Below are 20,234 nucleotides of genomic sequence, written 5' to 3'. Positions count from 1 at the left end.
GCACTATTCTAAGAAATGTGAAGATCAAATTAGTTAATTAGTTAATTTAATCCTCACATTAGCTCTACCATGAGTTTACTATTTCTATTCCATTTTACAGGAAAGGAAGGAGACAAAGTAAGTGACTTTTCTATCAAGGAAGGAAATTTGCAAGACAGTAGTTTCAGTACAAAAACTAAATTTGTATGTAGCTCTGTATTGAAGTAGGTAGGTATAGTCAGTCTGGACATTTTATGCTTATACATCTTAGTCCCTAGGAAAACCCAGAAAACGTGAATCTATCAGGTTCAACTAATAGATTCAGAAAAGGTGGAAAAATCAGTAAATTGTATGTGAAACACATTATTCTTAGTGGACTGCTTGTTAAAGGCAAGGAGAGTGTCAGTAAAGAGCTTAGCTAGATTAGAATAAAGAAATTCTCTCTCTCCATCTGTTCTAATTAGCTTATCTCACCAGCTTTTATAGCATGCTGGTTATTTCAGAAAAGAAGAGCTGCTTTGAAAGGACAACCATTTTTCTTTACGCTAATTTATAATGGTTTTGAAGTGGTTGTTCATTCTCAGACATAGACTTTTAAATGTTAGGTCTTTCCTATAACTCTTTGTTATTGGAAGTTTCAAGGATTTGGACGCTCAGTTAAGGATTTTGTCCTCTCCTCATTCCTTTGGTTTTGGCCCAAATGATTATGTTTCCTCTTTTTGGGAAGATTTCTCTGGGTATTTTGATATTTGTCCTGATAGGAGACTTTCCATCGTTAACAGGTATTTAAAAATGTGCATTTGTTTCTATCTTTCCATGTCTGTAGTATATGCTCTTCAAAAATAACATTATTTGATGTGATTGCTGCAAGAAATTGAATCAAATACTACTTTATTAATCTTTGATATTGCTTCATTTAAACCGTTTTAAAATATCTCCAATAATTTTGGTTTTCCCTCCTCATGAGTAATTTCTGGTTTAGACCTTTTTTTATTTTGTTGAAATTGGATGTGTATTTACTTGATTTTGATAACAATCTTGAATGAAAGGAGTGGGAGTTAAATGGAAAAAGATTGAATGCTTCACTCCTCTTTTCCTTAGATATGCCTGCCTGCCTGCCTATGATTTGGGCATTGGCTTCTATATCTTAATGTAGCACAAGCGTCAGTTTTTCTTTAGTTGTTACCTTTTGTACTGTATCTTCATTATCAGAAGACTTGACTATACTTTCATTCTGTAGCACAAACCTACTTATCTTTAGAGGAGATCCAAGAACCCAAGAGTGCAGTTTCTTTTCTCCTGCCTGAAGAATCAACAGACCTTTCTCTAGCTACCAAAAAGAAACAGCCTCTGGACCTCAGAGAAACCGAAAGACAGTGGTTACTCAGAAGGCGGAGATCTATTCTGTTTCCTAATGGAGTAAAAATCTGCCCAGATGAAAGTGTTACAGAGGCTGTGGCAAATCATGTGAAGTATTTTAAAGTCCGAGGTAAGCAAACATCCAAATCCTTCAGCTCCATAATGAAATTCAAACATAGTTTAATCATTTGTTAGGTAACATTGTAAATTAAAGTTTATGATAATTTAGACAGGAATGAGCCAAAACTACTTTTCTACTGCTAAGAATATAGTGCTAATGTAACTTCAGAGAACAGTTTACATTAAGAGAGGAGGTATGTTTTTTTCCAGTGCCCTCCAACTAAGGCAATAGTATCATTTAATAGTGACATGCACTTAACCAAAGGAAGAACATTCATGATTTGAGTTTGTAGCTTTTAGTGCGTTATATAAGAAACTTTTTTCACATGAGGGCAGTCACAATAAGATGTCTTTCATTAATTTCAATAACATATTCAGAAAGGAAATGTCTTAAATCTTTTTAAGCACTTCAAAAATACCAGTTTATGTTTTGGACTACATTAATTTTAATTTTTACTTCTTCATTACAATAAATGCCTAAGTATACCCACAAAATAGCTCTACCAAAGTATACTCACACGCTTGCCTATTTATTGATAGTTATTATATATACAAATATAATCAGTTTCTGTATTTTATAGTGTAAATATTCTACAGATTCACGCAGGTTGCTCTCTAGTTGGTACACATAAAACTTTTTACATCTAAAGTGATAGCATTTCTGAAACTCACATTTTATTTTGTCTTTAAACAGTATTCTTGATCTCATACTTTTTATGTAAGTCAATTCTGTTTCTCATTTATTTACTAACATTGCTTAATTGATCTTAGTATGTCCCTTAGACATTTGAAGGATTCCCAAACTTTGCTTTTTACTGCTCAAGAACCAATAAAAAGCCATAATATGGATGTGATGTTAGTAAACAAGGTGGAGATAGATGATGAAGTGATTGTAAAATTAGGCTTTTAAATTCATGCATTTATTCATTAATTCATTCAATGAATGTTCATTGAGCCTGATAAACCTTCTGTCTGAGCTGCTACTTTATTTTCTTTATTTTCCTCTTCCTGTCCTTCCCTTCTTCCCTTCTCATCAAAGTGTTAAAAACACAATAAAAATTTAATATAATACCAGCTATTACACATATTTATATATTTGATATTTTTGTTTGTTAAAGTAGTACAATGTATTATATTGGCAGCTCTTTTTTATGAGTGTATTTCTATTTCTTGATTGTATTTGGGAGCTATCAAACATTACTATGCAATAAGCTTTCCTTTTGCTTTTTAAATGGAGATCCATAGACCTGGCATTTTGAATATAGGTCATATGCCAGAAATGGAAAATTCCAAAGACAGTGGGAAGAGAATAAAGGAACTGAAGGTGAATGAGAATGACAGTTAATTTATCAATATTTGATTTCTACCACCTGGATTTTTACTTTATATTATTATTATTATTATTATTTATTGTTACTATTTTTTGGAACAGACTCTCATTCTGTCGTCCAGGCTGGAGTGCAGTGGCATGATCTCAGCTCACTGCATCCTCCACTTCCTGGGTTCAAGTGATTCTCCTGCCTCAGCCTCCCGAGTAGCTGGGATTACAGGCACATGCCACCACGCCTAGGTGTTTTTTGTTTGTTTGTTTGTTTGTATTTTTAGTAGACATGGGGTCTCACTGTACCTTATATTATTTTAAAATAAAAATATCTTGGTATTTTGGGAACTGATTAAATAGTGAAGAGGAAACAACCAATCATGTAAGGGATTTGGTCTTACCTTTTGATTGACTTGCTCTTGTTTTTATAAATTCAAGAGATACTGTTGAAAAAGGAGCTGACAAAAATGAAGTAAAGCATTCCTAGAATAATTGATTTTAAAATACAGATGCTATGAATGGGATCCTTGAAAAGGGATCTCATACAGCTAAGATGGTTGGCACATGACATCAAGATTATAGCTGAGAGAGCTGTTACTGGTCATGGTAAAGAATAAATATTTCATTTGTTATGTTTTTAAAATTTGAGATAAGTGAGTATTTCAACATAGGTCTCGCTTGATTTTGAAGAGATAATTGTATTATGCCCTTAACACCAAACACTTGCAATTTAGAGGGAGGGAGTTATTCAATGTCCAACTAAGGATCTTAGCTCTTTCTACCAAGCCAATTCAGTCTAATAGTTTGCTCAATTTTCCTTCATACAGAGTTTGGTGTCAATTGCTAGTTTTTGTAACAAATTTGAGAAGTGTTTCTAAGGAAGACACAACTGTATTTAACCTAATGTTTTGTAAAATTAAACAGCATACTAGGATGCCCCTCTCTTTTTTTAAAAAAAAATTCGTTGTTGGACTTTTTAAAATATAGCTTTATTGAGGTATATTTTAATGGAATATAGCCTGCATATATTTAAAGTATACTATTTCATTAGTTTTGACAAATTTACCCTTGAAACCATCTTATAGTTAAGATAATAAACCTATCAATCACTCTTAAACATTTCTTTATGACCATTTATAATGCCCACCTCCCTCACTGCCTCTCCTTACCCCAATACTGAGGCAACCATGAATTTGCTTTCTATCACTATGTATTAGTTTGCATTTTCTATACATACATATATATATATATACACATATATATACACATACTTTTTGGTATGTACTCCTTTTTTGGTCTGGTTTCTTTTACTCAGTGTAATTATTTTGAAATTTATACATGTTTTTTGTGTATCAATAGTTTGTTAGCTTTTATTGTTGGGTAGCATTCTATATTACTGATATACCACAATATGGGATATTTAGGTTGTTTTTAGTTATTACTGATTACAAGGAAAGAAATTATGATCATTTGGGTACAAGTTTTTCTGCAAACATATTTTCATTTCTATTGAGTATTAATAGTGGAACGTCTGGGTCACATGATAGGTATATGTTTAACTTTCCAGTAAATTGCCACGTTTTCCAATATGACTGTGTCACCAACAGTGTAGCAGGATCCCATTTTCCTCACATCCTCACAACACTTGGTATAGTTGGTCTTTTTAACTTTAGCCATTGTAGTGGATGTATATCTTATTGTGGTTTTAATTTGCATTTTCTTAACCGCTTATGACTAACAGTTTTGAGCACATTTTTAACATAATTATTTGTCATTTATAGATTTTTTTTTTAGTGAGGAGTCTATTTGAATATTTTGCCCATTAAAAAATGGGTTGCTTGTCTATTATTGAGTTGTAATAGTTCTTAATGTGTTCTAAATATAAGTTCTTTGTCAAACATATATTTTGCATACGTTTTTCTCACCATCTGTAGCTTGCCTTTTCTATTTTCTTAATGATGTCTTTTTTTTTTTTTTTTTTTTTTTTTTGAGGCGGAGTCTCGCTCTGTCGCCCGGGCTGGAGTGCAGTGGCCAGATCTCAGCTCACTGCAAGCTCCGCCTCCCGGATTTACGCCATTCTCCTGCCTCAGCCTCCCGAGTAGCTGGGACTACAGGCGCCCGCCACCTCGCCCGGCTGGTTTTCGTATTTTTGGTAGAGACGGGGTTTCACCGTGTTAGCCAGGATGAATGATGTCTTTTAAGGAGCAGAAGTTTTAACACTTGATAAAGTCAAATTTATCAGGCTTTTTGGGGGAGCATCCTTTTAGTTTTTGATCTTAGTTTGCATAACCCAAGATCACAAAGTGTTTTCTTTTTCAGTCTTTTCCTGTAGAATTTTTACAGTTTTTAGGTTCTAGATGTAGATCTGTGATCTGCTTTAATTTTTGATTATGACATATGGATCAAAGTTAATATTTTGAATATGCAGAGCTAATTGTTCCAATACCATCTGTTAAAAAAGATTATCCTTTCATGCCTTCGCACCTTTGTTGAAAATCAGTGTTCACATACGGTGGATCCATTTCTGCACTCTTCATTCTGTTTCCCTTATTTGTCTATTTTTATGCCAACACCATAGTGTCTTATTTACTGTAAGCTTTATTATAGGTCTTGAATCAGATAAGTGTAAGTCCTCCAACCTCTGTTCTTTTTTCAAATTTGTTTGGTTATGCAGTCTTTTATATTCCATATAAATATTAGAATCAGCTTACCAAGTTTTACAAAAGGGCTGCTGAAATTTTGATTGGGATTGTGTTTCATTCTATAGATCAATTTGGGGAGAATTGCCATCTTAACAATACAGATTGACTATTTCTCATCCAAAATGCTTGGGACCAGAAGTGTTGTGGATTTCATATTTTCTTGGATTTGTGAATATTTGCATAGACATGAGATATCTTGAGAATGAGACTGAAATCTATACACAGAATTCATTTATGTTTCATATACACCTTATACACTTATCTGAAGTAATTTTATACAATATTTTTGATAATTTTGTGCACAAAATAAGTTTTTGTACACTTAACCATCAGAAAGCAAAGGTGTCACTATTTCAGGCACTCATGTGGACAATCTGTAGCTATTTGGCATCATCATCATTCCTGACTCTGAATTTACATGCTACAAACAAGCAATCATTTTCTTATACTTATTTACATATTAGCACTTCACAGTAAAAAGTATGCTATACTGTTAATACAGTGAAGAAGAATGTGTTCAGGGTAACCAAGCAGAACAGTGGCATCACCAGAATACCTGCCTCAGCTGTTAAACAACAGTAACAACAAATGATGGAAGGCTTCTAGCTTCTCTCTACAAGTCTGTGTTTTGATTGAAGGTTCTTGTACAACATACTTTATTTATTACTGTTGTTCATGTGTCTGGGCTGCATGGGTGCCATTTTATGATCCTTTATAGGTATACTTGGTGGAGTAACCTGGACATGGGCAGAAAAGATATAACACAGCTGAAGGGAACTGGGAGAGTCTTTTCTTTCCCTTGGGTACTCTGAATAAACTGGCTAGTGTACCTGCATTTTGACTTATCACCCATCAAAAGAAGTCAGGTGTGGAATTCGCTACTTGTGGTATCATGCTAGCACTCAAAAAATTTCATATTTTGGAGCATTTTGGATTTTTGGATTAGGGATGTTCAACCTGTATTGAGTCTTCTGTTCTATGAACATGATATATCCCTCCATTTATTTAGGTCATCTTCAGTTTCTTTCAGGAATGTTTTCTGATTTTTATTCATTCATTTATTCACTTGTTAATTTACACATGAAACCTTATTTATACTGATTCTACCAGGTATAGTATTAACCACAATAATTAAAACACTGTAGAGTGTGCAATAGTAAAGGTATGTACAAAGTGTATATGTGGGAAGGACACAAGTGGGAATGGCCACCCATGCCTGGGGTGAAAGAAGTTAGTTGACCTGGATTTTGAAGAATGAGTTGGCCTTTTCCAGTGAATCAGATTGAGAAACAGCCTATGGAAGGTCTCAGGACCCAAACGCTGGGTATAGTTTCATTTGTTTAAAACTTACTATGCAAGTTTAGAGTCCTAAGGAGTGAGGCCATCCACAGCCCATACTTGACTGATATATAGAGTTACCAGATTTAGCAAATAAAAATGCAGGGCACCCAGTTAAATTTCAATTTCAAATAGACAACAAATAATCTTTTCAGTGTACGTATGTCCCATGCAATATTTGAGCCACAGGGCTATGCAAATCTGAGTCTGAGATACAGGTTTATTGGCTCTTTGTTTTTAGGAATATTATTCAATTTGTTAAAATCTTAGTTTCTTCACCCTTGAAATGGGAATAATAATAATATAAAATATATTTAACGGTTTTAGTGAATTTGGCTAAGAGTTCTAGGGCCATTGTAGATCCCAAATAAATGACAATGTTATTGATTGAATGGAAGGAACATATAACCAATGTTTTGTTTAGTGTATGGATCTTGCATATCTTTTATCAGATTTGTTTATAAAGATTTCACATTTTTTCATGCTATTGTTAGTGATATTTTTAAAAGTATAATTTCTGATAATTCCTTGCTAATTTATAGAAATGCAATTGATTTTTGTATATTGGCCTTTTATCCTGCAGCTTTGCTCAACTCACTTACCAGTTCTAGTAGCTTTTTTCAGTATATTCCATAGGGCTTTCTACATAGATAATTATTTCATGTGCAAATATAGTTATACTACTTAACAATTTCTATGCCTTATATTTCTTTTTCTTGCCTTATTGCACCAAAATGGACTATTCCATGTGCTTTGGGCTCCACAATTCTGAAAGGAAAATACATTACACTAAAAAAAGATAATTCCATACTGGATTTCTGGATTCCTAAGTTTTAGATAAGACGCAGCTGGAGATCTAGTAGAAGGATTAAAGACAGGTTAAATGCTGGCATTTTCTTCTTCGGAATATTATTACATTTTCCCTTCCACTACTAGTTTCCAGGGCGGGTTATTTCTGCCAGAAGAGTGGCCATTTGTACATTAGTTATCTTCTCAAAATAGAAAGCTCTCTTCAGAAGTTACTAAAGGCTATAATATCCTTATTTGACAAGGATGGGAATTCTGAACTGCTTAGTTATAGGCCAAGTAGTGAAGTATGCAGTATTTGTCAGTGATGGAATTTTACCTTCCTTAATACCTCTTTGCCTGGAGGTCATGCTGATTTTGCTCTTCTCTTTTCTGCCTACATGTCCTATCTAGGTTTCTCCTTTCTGAGCTGTGCAAATGCTTCAGAAAATGTAACCATTCTGAATCCTGTTATTCCAAGTTAATTAGTTGAACCTTCTTGTCAGATAGCTCCCAATTGAAAAGCCATTGGATTAATTAAGGATGCATTCCCTTTCCAGAGGGAATTGCATTTTTTACAGCTTTTATTGGGATGTAATTCATATATTATACAATTTACCCATTCATACTACAAAATTAAGTGGCTTTTTAGTATATTCACAAATATACCAAATCACCACAGTCAGTTTAAGAACATTTTTATCACCTCAAAAAGAAACACGTAACCCTTTAGCTATCATCCTTTTATCCTTTTATCTCCCTTCCCCCTCTTCCCAGGCCTAAGTAACCGCTAATCTACTTTCTGTCTTTACAGAATTGTGTATTCTGGATATATCATAAAATAAGATCATATAATATATGGTCTTTTGTGACTGGCTTCTTTCTCTTTGCATATTATTTTCAAAGTTCATCCATGTTGTACATGTATCAGTACTTTATTCCTTTTTATAGTCCAATAATATTTTAGTGTATGGATAGATCACATTTGTCTGTCAATTTGGGTTGTTTGCATTTCTGTTAGGTATATATCTAGGAGTAGAATTTCTGGGCCATACAGTAACTCTGTAACTACATGAGGAACTGCCAAACTAATTTCCAAAGTGACTGTACTGTGTTATATCTCACCAACAGTGTATGGGGGTTCTGATTTATTCACATCTTTGCCAGCACTGTTTTCCTTTTTTTAAAAAAAAATTATAACCATTCTCAGAGGTTTGAAGTGATGTTTCACTGTGATTTTGATTTACATTTCCCTAATGATTAATAACATTCAACTTTTCATATGCTTATTGCTTATTTGTATATCTTCCTTTGAAAAATGTCTGTTCAGATCTTTGCCCATTTTTAAATTATGTTATTTGTCTTTTTGTTATTGAGCTGTAATTTATTTATGCTGGCTATAAATCCCTTATCAGATAAGTGATTTGAAAATATTTTATCCCATTCTGTGAGTTGTTTTTCACTTTCTTGATAGTATCTTTCATGCACAAAAGTTTTTTATTTTGACGAGTCCAATTTATATATTTTTTTGAGCCTTTGGTGTCATGACTAAGAATCTGTTGCTGAACCTGAGGTCATAAAGATTTATTTCTGTATTTCCTTCTAAGAGTTTTATAGTTTTGGTGTGTACATTTAAGTTTTACATCTACTTTGAGTTGATTTTTTTTGTATATGATGTAAGGATCTAAATTTATTATTTTGCATGTGGCTATCCAGTTCTCCCAGCAGTGTTTGTCAAAAAGGCTATTCTTTTCCGCTGAGTGATATTAGCACTCTTGCTGAAAATCACTTGACCATGACGCATGATTTATTTCTGGACTCTCAATTGTATTCCACTGATTTATATGTCTATTCATGTGCCAGTTCTGTAGTCTTTGCTTTGTAGTATGATTTGAAATTAGGCATGAGTTCATCATCTTTGTTGTTTTTAAAAATTACTTTGGCTATTCTAGGTCCCTTGCAATTCGACATAAATTTTATAGTAAGGTTGTCACTTTCTACAGAGAAGTCAGCATGTATTCTGATAAAATTGCATTGAATGTGTAAATCAGTTTGGAGCTAATGCCATCTCAACAGTGTTAAATATTCCAGTCTATAAATATGGGAAGTTTTTCTATTTATTTAGGTCTTTATTTTTTAAAATAATTTTTTGGTTCTCAGAGTATGGTTTGCATTTTTGGAGACTTACGTTTATTCCTAAGCATTTTAATCTTTTTGATGCTTTTGCATATGCACTTGTTTTCTTATGTTCATTTTTGGTTTGTTCATTGCTATCATATAGGCATATAACTGATTTTTGTATATCAGTTTTGTATCCTGCAACCCTGCTGAACTTGTTTATTAGTTCAAATAGTTTTAAAGTGTATTGCTTAGGTTAGGCTTTCCTAGATGCAAGCTCATGTCATCTGCAGACAGATGTAGTTTTACTTCTTTTCCAGTTTGGCTGCCTTTTATTTCCTTTTCTTGCCTAATTGCCCTGGTTAGAACCACTGATTTTCACTTTTTTTTTTTTTTAACCTAGTTTAGTAGATTTTCCTGAGCAAATATTTCTTCATCTGTCATATGTCCCTAGGACCATTTCCAGAGCTTTTAAATGATTGTTTTCAAAATGATTTTTGCCCGTTTCTCTGGGGGAATGGATCTGTGTAGCTCCTCACTCTTCATGCTGGAAATGGGACTTTGGTAATTGAATTTTAATAGACTACAGGGTATAAAAGGGCTAAATTTAACTTAGAAGAATGAATTTCTATGGAGTTTTTTAGACAAAGCATTGAACTACTGAGAGAGCTTTTTATAGGAGGTGGGGAAACATTGCCCAAAGTATAATTTATAGGAGACAGCTTATGCTATTCTGTGAAACTAGGAGTGAGGTCAAGGGGAGGTCTGCTATGAAACCTGGTGATTTATATCACTTCTGGATGCTCTCCCATATTCCTTCCAACTACATTTCTTCGGCACACAATAATATTTTTCTAAGATTTTATGAAAACATTTTAAACAGAAAAGTGAAAGAATTATGTCATAAACATTCATATTCTCAAGGCTTAGTTCTACAGTTAACATTTTTTTATATTTGCTTTATTATGTGTCTATCTCTCTAACCATCTTTTTTTTTTTTTTTTGAGACAGGGTCTCACTTTGTCACCCAGGCTAAAGTGCAGTGGTGTGATTACACCTTACTGCATACTCGATCTCCCTGGGTTCAGATGATCTTTCCACCTCAGCCTCCTGAGTAGCTGAGTACATTAGTTATCTTCTCAAAATAGAAAGCTCTCTTTAGAAGTTACTAAAGGCTATAATATCCTTATTTGACAAGGATGGGAATTCTGAACTGTTTAGTTATAGGCCAAGTAGTGAAGTATGCAGTATTTGTCAGTGATGGAATTTTACCTTCCTTAGTACCTCTTTGCCTGGAGGTCATGCTGATTTTGCTCTTCTCTTTTCTGCCTACATGTCCTATCTAGGTTTCTCCTTTCTGAGCTGAACTATAGGCACATGCCACCATGCCCAGCTAATATTTTTTAAATTTTTGTAGAGACAAGATATCGTTGCCCAGGCTGATCTTGAACTCCTGGGCTCAAGTGATCTGCCTACTTTGGCCTCCCAAAGTGCTTGGATTACAGGTGTGAGCCAACATGCCTGGCTTAACCATCTAATTTTTTAGATGTATTTCATAAGTTGAAGACATCCATACAATTTCCTCTAGATATTTCAGTATGAGTATCATTAACTAGAACTCAATATTTGTTTACTTTCTTAAAGGTGAAATTTACACAGTAAAATGCAATAATCTCATACGTACCACTTGGTGACTTTTGACTAATACACATTAACCCCAACCTCTCTTGTTTTAGGATATTATCACCCCAAAAAGTTCTCTTATACTCCTTCCCAGATAATTCCCATTTTAGTATGTGACCACTCTTTGAACCATTTTTTAACTCACAGATTATTTTCACCTTCCTAGGACTTTATATAAATCGAGTAGTATGTGCTCTTTTGTGTATGTGCTTCTTTCACTCAGCCCTTTGAGATTCATCCATGTTGTTGCATGAATTGGTAATTTCCTTTTGATTCCTTTATATGGCCATTTGTTTATTTATTTTTCTATTGATGGATACTTGGGTTGTTTTCATTTTTAAGTTATTATGAATAAAGATGCTCTGGCATTGAACATAAGTCTTTCTGTGGATATAAGCTTACAGATGTCTTAAAGTAATACCTACGAGGGGCCAGGCATCGTGGCTCATGCCTGTAAATCCCAGTACTTTGGGAGGCCAAAGCAGGTAGATCACAAGGTCAGGAGATCGAGACCATCCTGGCTAACACGGTGAAACCCCATCTCTACCAAAAATACAAAAAATTAGCTGGGCGTGGTGGTGGGCGCCTGTGGTCCCAGCTACTTGGGAGACTGAAGCAGGAGAATGGTGTGAACCTGGGAGGCAGAGCTTGCAGTGAGCCAAGATCACGCCACTGCACTCCAACCTGGGCAACAGAGCAAGACTCTGTCTCCAAAAAAAAAAAAAAGGAATACCTAGGAGGAAATTGCTGGGTCATAGGTGATATAGCTTGGCTGTGTCCCCACTCAAAATCACATCTTGAGTTGTAATCCCCATATGTTGCAGGTGGGACCTCATGGGGGGAGATTAGATCATGGGGGTGGCTCCCCCATGTTGTTCTCATGATAGTGAGCGAGTTCTCATGAGATCTGTGCCTTAATAAGGGGCTTTACCCCATTTCACTCAGCACTTCTCTTTCCTGATGCCATGTGAAGAAGGATGTGTTTACTCCCCCTTTCACCATGATTGTAAGTTTCCTGAGGCCTCCCCAGCCATGCAGCACTGTGCTCTTTCCTTTATAAATTCTTCAGTCTTTGATATTTCTCCATAGCAGCATGAGAATGAACTAATATAGCAAATTGGTACCAAGTGGTAGGGCATTGCTGTAAAGATACCCCAAAATGTGGAAGCAACTTTGGAACTGGGTAGCAGGCAGAGGTAGGAACAGTTTGGAGGGCCCCGAGGAAGATAGGAAGATATGGGAAAGTTCAGAACTTCCTAGATACTTGTTGAATGGTTTTGACCAAAATGCTGACAGTGATATGGACAATGAAGTCCAGGCTGAAAGAAGGTCTCAGATGGAGATGAGGATCTTGTGGGAACTGGAATAAAGGTGACTCACTATGTCTTAGCAAAGAGACTGGTGGCATTTTGTCCCTGCCCTAGAGATCTGTGGAATTTTGAACTTGAGAGAGATGATTTAGGGTATCTAGTGGAAGAAATTTCTAAGCTGCAAAGCATTCAAGAGGTGACTTGGGTGCTGTTAAAAGCGTTCAGATTTATATATTCACAAGGATATGGTTTGGAATTGAAAGTTATGTTTGAAAGGGAAGCACAGCATAAAAGTTCAGAAAATTTGCAACCTGACAATGCAATGGAAAAGAAAACCCATTTTCTGAGAAGAAATTCAAGCTGATTGCAGAAATTTGTGTAAGTAGTGATAAGCCAAATGTTTATCACCAAGACAATGGGTAAAATGTCTTCAGGGCATGTCAGAGGTCTTCATAGCATCCCCTCTCATAACAGGCCCAGAGGCCTGCTGCTTTATGCAGTTTCTGGAGTTGGTGCCCTGCACGCCAGTCATAGCTAAAAGGGGCCAACATAATGCTCAAGCTGTTGCTTCAGAGGGTGCAAGCCCCAGGCCTTGGCGGCTTACATGTGGCGTTGGGCCTGCAGGTGCACAGAAGTCAAGAATTGAGGTATGAGAACCTTTACCTAAATTTCAGAGTATGTAGGGAAATGTCTGGATGTCCAGGCAGAAGTTTTTTGCAGGGATGGAGCCCTTGTGGGGGAACATCTGCTAGGGCAGTGTGGAAGGGAAATGTGGGCTCGGGGCCCCCACACAGAGTCCCCATTGGGGCACTGACTAGTGGAGCTGTGAGAAGAGGGTCACTGTCCTCCAGATCCCAGAATAGTAGATCAACCAACAGCTTGCACCAGGCACCTGGAAAAGCCATAGACAGTCAATGCCACCCTGTGAAGGCAGCTAGGAGGGGGGCTGTACCCTGCAAAGCCACAGGGGTGGAGCTGCCCAAGACTGTGGGAGCCCATCTCTTACATCAGTGTGACATGGATGTGAGACATGGAGTCAAAAGAGATCATATTGGAGCTTTAAGATTTCACTTAATTTTGGCCAATTTCTCCCATTTGCAATGGTATATTTACCCAAAGTCTGTACCCCCATTGTATCTAGGAAGTAACTAACTTGCTTTTGATTTTACAGCCTTATAGGTGGAAGGGACTTGCCTTGTCTCACTTTGAACTTGGACTTTTGGGTTAATGCTGGAATGAGTTAAGACTTTGGGAGATGTTGGAAAGGCATAGTTGTGTTTTGAAATGTAAGGATATGACATTTGGGAGGGGCCAGGGCAGAACGATACAGTTTGCCTGTATCCCCACCCAAAATCTCATCTTGAATTTTAATCCGAATTGTAATCCTTATTTGTTGGAGGTAGGACCTTGTGGGAGATGATTAGATTATGGGAGTGGTTCCTGCATGCTGTTCTCATGATAGTGAGCAAGTTCTCACAAGATCTGATAGCTTTATAAGGGGCTTTCCCCCACTTCACTCAACACTTCTTTCTCCTGTTGCCATGTGAAGAAGGATGTGTTTGCTTCCCTTCCACCATGATTATAAGTTTCCTGAGGCCTCCCCACCTATGTGGAACTGAGAGTCAATTAAATCTCTTTCCTTTATAAATGACCCATTCTTGAGCATTTCTTCATAGCAGCATGAGAATGAACTAATACAATAGGATTGGTGTATATTTTGTTATATAAGAAACAACTAACATTTATTTTCAAAGTGGTTGTACTATTATACATTCCTACCAAAATGAGGCTTTTGGTTGCTCTGCATTTTTGCCAAATTTTGGTGTTTTCCATGTAAAAATTTCAGTCATTCTGGTTTGTGTGTGTATACTTTAATTTGAATTTCTCTGAAAAATGAATGATGGTGAACAGTTTTTCACATACTCATTGACTATTTATATCTCTTTCTTTGTGAATTATATATTCCAGCCTTTTACCTATTGTAAAAATTAGGTTGTTTGTTTTTTTTTGTTAGGGAGTTGTAGGAATTATTTCAGTATCCTAAATACTAATTCTTTGTCAGATAAATGTATTTTGAATATTTTCTGCCAGATATGTGGTTTGTCTACTCATTTTTATTAACAGTGTCTTTTAATAATCAGACACTTTAGTTTTGATGAATTCTAATTTATTATTTTTTTCTTTCATAATTGTTGCTTTCTGTGTACTGTCTATAAAACCTTTGTCTATCCTCAGGTGATGTAGATACTCTTCTATGTTTTATTTTAGAAACTTCATAGTATTAACCCTAATATTTCAAATCATTTTTTGTGTATAGTATGAAGAAGGCATTGAGATTTATTTTTTCTTTCCCTATGGGTAGATATTTTTTCAAACTTCTAAAATACTTTCTCTGAATCACTTCATTTCATAACCAGACATTATAGACATTCACTTTTTGTTAGTTTTTACTGACCCAGACTTTTCACCTTTGTGTTGTCTTTTGGAATTTACTTTAATTTTCATTTCGAAGTTTTAAGAAGAAGAAATGAAAAACAGTGATCTACAAATAGTTCAGCTCTGCCTCAGTCAGTGCCTGCTGGACTCTTCTGTCTGCTGTATGGTCAAAAGTTCTGAATAACAATAATGATACAGTTAGTTCAATAAAAGGCAAATTAAGTTTGTAATAAAAGGTTCAGGTTAGCCCTAAAACTCAATTGACAGGGAAACTTTCAATACTCATACATTTCATAATCTGTTAAAGCTTAAGAATTTTTTTGGCTTGGACTATCTTCTTCCACCAAATAACTATTGGACAATCAGAATTGAACCTGATACTAACATATGATACTCATGTTGCACTTTGCAATTTGTAAAATACTTTCACAGATAAGATAATAAGGTAGTAATTATTTATTCTGTGAAAAAAGAGAGATGAGTCAATTGAAGCTTTGAATAGTTAGGTAAGTTACCCATGGTTATCAAACTAGTGTACTAGAAAGCTAGAGCAGGAACTTAGATCTTCCTACTGTGTGAATCCAGAGGCTCCACCTCACTATACTGCCTGATGTATATTCAATCTTCTTGCTATGAAAAATAGTTTTTTTTTAAATCTCTGTTAAATCTAACTTTCTCTCATCACTCTCCTCCTCTTCCCTTCCATCCTGATCTATCTGTTACCTACAGAGTCCTGCACCTCTGAAATGGTTACAAAACAGCAGTATACTCAGTACTATACAAAATGCACAGAGATACTATTTAGCAGCCTTTCAGATTTGATGCTTTGGAATAACTTAGCAAATAAATTGATTAGTTTTTATTTTAATACAGCAATATATTTCTCCTGAATATCATTTTAAAATTCATGTGTATGTATGTATGTTTGTGTGTATATATATATAGTTCTTAAATTAATAGGCTATATTTCTTAGAGCCGTTTTAGGTTTACAGAAAAATTGAGCAGCGTGTTTAGAGAGTTACCATATATTCCCTCAACTCACCCACCACTTTTCCCTGTTATTAACGTTTTATATTATTGTGGTACATGTGTTACAACTTATGTGCCAACATCGACACATTATCATTAACTGAAGTTCATAGTTAACATTAGGGTTCACTCTTTGTGTTGTACATTCTATGGGTTTTGACAAATGTATAATGACGTGTATCCACCATTATAGTATCATATGGAGTACTTTCACTGCCCTAAACATCTGCTGTTCATCCCTGTCTCCGCCAGCCCCTGGAAACCACTGATCTTTTTACTGTCTCCATAGTTTTGCCTTTTCCAGAATGATATTGGAATCACCAGTGTGCAGTCATTTCAGATTGGCTTCCTCTACTTAGCAATGTGCATTAAAGCATATGTGCATTAAAAATAACACTGAGCTATTTTGTGTATAATCAAATCAGATTAGTATATCATAAAGGTAATGTCTTTTACAGCTTGAAAGTTCACTTCTGTTTATCATTGAGTAATATTTTAGATATATCACAGTTTGTTCATCCTTTCACCTATTGAGACATCTTCGTCACCCCCAAGTTTTGGCAATTATGAATAAAGCGACTTTATAAATACTTGTGTGAAGGTTTTTGTGTGGACATAAGTTTTTTATGTATAAAAAAAGACGATTGTTTTCTGTTCTCAGATATGAAATATAGTAGTTTGAGAGTGATAATTTCAGGTGGATATCTTCTACTCAATTTTATGTAGTACTTTCTGCTTCCTGTAAGCTTTGAGGAAAAGTGCGAATACTCCTGTTTTTTTTTTTTAAATCAGAAACATGTGATGACATTTTGAGCAAGTAGATGCAATGCGGTTATGTCACTGCATTTAGCCAAAAAGCTCCAGACCATTTATAAATGTCAGTGTCTCCTTCCCCAGTGATCCTGAAAAGCAAAAAAGCTGGTTTTTGAAGTTAAGACTTTAAGAGAACATCTGCGAACATTAAGGAAACTGAAAATCACTGTGTCCATTAGGAAAACAATTGGATTAAATACAGTATACTCAATATCAGCTCCACTTTTGTAAAGTATAAATATGGATTTTTTTAAGAGATGGGGGAGACACTCCAGCTCATGAAGAGATGAATCAATTCCCTTTGTAAGAGAAAGGAATGGGAAATATAAATTCTCTTCAGAAATGAAAAGTTTAAACTGGACATACATACAGAAGGCCTTTGACTGAGAATCATTCCTAGGTCCCTCCAGAAAGGACACTTGAGTGTCTCAAGGAATCTGTATGAATCAGTCTATGATCATTGTAAGAACCCCAGAGCATGTTAGCTTTTTGTAAAATACACCTCTCTATTTTCTAGTGTGTCAGGAAGCTGTCTGGGAAGCCTTCAGGACTTTTTGGGATCGACTTCCTGGGCGTGAGGAATATCATTACTGGATGAATTTGTGTGAGGATGGAATCACAAGTATATTTGAAATGGGCACAAATTTTAGTGAATCTGTGGAACATAGAAGCTTAATCATGAAGGTAAGTGTCACAACAAAGGAATGAATTCCTGGACTATTGTAGGAGGATATACACAGCTAAAGCCTAAAGGAAGCAAAAGCAAGTGGCAAATGCCTGTATTACTCTTTTGTTGAACTGGGCTATCTGAGCAAGCAGCCCTAGGGTGTTGCCTAGTCTTTTATTCCTAGCTCTGGTCTCTATAATATACATTATTAATATTTTCATGTTATTCTGTCTACAAAAAGAAAAAGAAGACATTATTAACTCCGACAAGAGCCTCAGCCTTGTTTATAGATGTAAATATTGGGAAATAATATTCAGCAAAGATTTAGGTTAAGAATATAAATCTGCGAGAGTCAAATGTTTTCGCCAAAGTTTTACATGTTATCAACTCAGAGTGAATAGCAATAACTCTAATTAAGACAGAGGACATAGTTCATTTGAATAAATGTTAGTGAGGCATAGGTATGATTCTAATAATGAGTGTGCTCACTTGTTTTCCTTGTTTTAAACATTGTTTTACTCTTAGCAAAGGATTAATAAACATGCAGAAAGACGAATTACCTGCCACTTTTCCCTTTTCATGTAGCACATATGTATTCATGACAAGACAGTGAAACTGTCCAGACATATGTGGCAAATTGTTCATGCTGTTTGTTATTCCGTATCTCTCCCTGTCCATCTATTCAATTCCTCTATGTCCTCATATGTAACTTCCCTTGCAAGGAACCAACCTTCAGCCTAGAAGATTTAGCTACCATAATTCTTTGAGCTCTCACAATTCTTTATTCATTTTTAATACTGTACTTTTTATATTTTATGATGATTAATTGTATATGTGACTAATTCCTCTGCTAGACTATAAGTCACAAGGCAAGGATCATGTCATTGTTCATTTTTGCATTCCCGTAAGGTAGTAAAGCTGCAATAGATATTTGTTTAAATGAGTATACAAGGAATAACTACATTGTATTTTTTTACTTGGTACAATTTGTAAACTTTATGAAGATTATTTTAAGTACTGGTTCTAAGTATTATATACTTTACAGAGACTGAGGAAATAATTATTGACTCAATAACACTGAGCTATTTTGTGTATAATCAAATCAGATTAGTATATCATAAAGGTAATAAAATATATTATCCTATTCTATTTTTAAATTTTATTTATAGTATAAGAATTATATTATACTCTTTTAACATTTAGTCCAAGAGAGGAATGACCTTATTAAATGGGGGATGTTGGGGAGAGAAGGATGGTTTGATAAACATGGGTGGACTAAAGACAAATTTTGCAGGGGTACAAATGTTTCGAAGCTGTGCAGGGTTTTGTGTGTTTTAAAATGAATGCAACTTTTAATCATGGCACCTCACATTTTAATCAAAGGTATTGCATGTGTTTTTTTGCTTGTCACATTTTTAACTGCTCAGCATTAATAACTATGTTAAAAGCTACTATTTATTCAGTATCCACCATGTATCATGTCATGTATCAAACTCATTAATAAGTTATTAGATGTTATAACAGGAACCTTATAAGGAGGTGGTAATATCCCCACTTTACAGATAAAGACATAGAATTATTAAATTCTTTATTCTATAACATTAAACCAGATATGATGGAGCTTAAATCCAAACCCAGTTCTCTTTTCCAAAATTGGTTTTTTTTCCTTCACACCATTGGGCCTCCTTTCTCAATCATTACCAATTTTACAAATTGCAGTGGCTAACATGGGATAGCTATTTAAGGGAAACTATACAGACATACACACATATATACATACTTATATTTCTAATTGCGTTGCCTATCTTAATTATGTCCACAATATAGGATCAGCCATTAGTGTAGCAAATATATGTGATGGGTTAGTATTACCAGAAGAACAGAATCTTCTGATGTTACTTTGGAATGTATCTCTTACAAGTGGAACTTTTAGTAAATTTAGATTTGAAGGCATAGAAAATATACTTCCAATAATTATTTAATAGAAAAAGCAGATGAAGGGAATGATGTGTTGCCTGGATAGAGTTGTAAATGATAAGTACAAGTTAGTTAAATGAGGAAGAGTTGGGGATAAACATTCTAGCAGAAAGGACAGCATGAGCCAAGTGTTTGTAGGGAATGACCTGGACCAATATACCAAAAAGTAGACTAGGAATGACAGGAGATCAGACTAAAAAAATGGATAACTGAACTAGCTTGGATTTAACTCTGTAGATCATAGGAAACCATTGAAGGGTTGTAGGTAGGTAACTTGCAGGAACTGATTTGGCAGTTTTGAATTTTAAAAAGGTTGTTATGGTTTCTACATAGCATAGGATGGATTATAGGAGATAAAACTGGAGCAGAGAGACAAGGTAGGGTGTTGCTTCAGTACTCCAGGCCAAGGAGGATAAGGATACCAACCAGACCATGAGATAGACAAAGGGAACTTGAGAGATGTAAATAGGAACAAAATTAGCAGGACTCTGATGGGTTGAGACAGGGTGAAGGAATGGCCCAGGAAGCCTTCCACTTTCTAGCTTGGGTAACTAAACCAATAACTGGGGCAAAGGAGCAGCTTTGAAGATGTGGC

General features: G+C 35.1%; 1 protein-coding gene across 1 annotated transcript in view; it reads left to right on the top strand.

Moving 5' to 3' along the window:
- Nucleotides 1-679: 679 nt before the first annotated feature.
- Nucleotides 680-20,234, top strand: part of IMPG2 (interphotoreceptor matrix proteoglycan 2) — a 99,496-nt gene continuing 79,941 nt past the window's right edge. The window contains exons 1-3 of the mRNA XM_010373158.2: nucleotides 680-761; nucleotides 1,220-1,468; nucleotides 17,513-17,679. Of these exons, the coding sequence (XP_010371460.1) occupies nucleotides 680-761; nucleotides 1,220-1,468; nucleotides 17,513-17,679 (498 nt within the window). The remainder of the gene's footprint in view (nucleotides 762-1,219; nucleotides 1,469-17,512; nucleotides 17,680-20,234) is intronic.

Source organism: Rhinopithecus roxellana, chromosome 1 (genome assembly GCF_007565055.1).
Source record: "Rhinopithecus roxellana isolate Shanxi Qingling chromosome 1, ASM756505v1, whole genome shotgun sequence".
Classification (NCBI taxonomy): domain Eukaryota; kingdom Metazoa; phylum Chordata; class Mammalia; order Primates; family Cercopithecidae; genus Rhinopithecus; species Rhinopithecus roxellana.
Note: the sequence above shows the minus strand (reverse complement) of the source record. Positions and strands in the feature narration are given on the sequence as shown.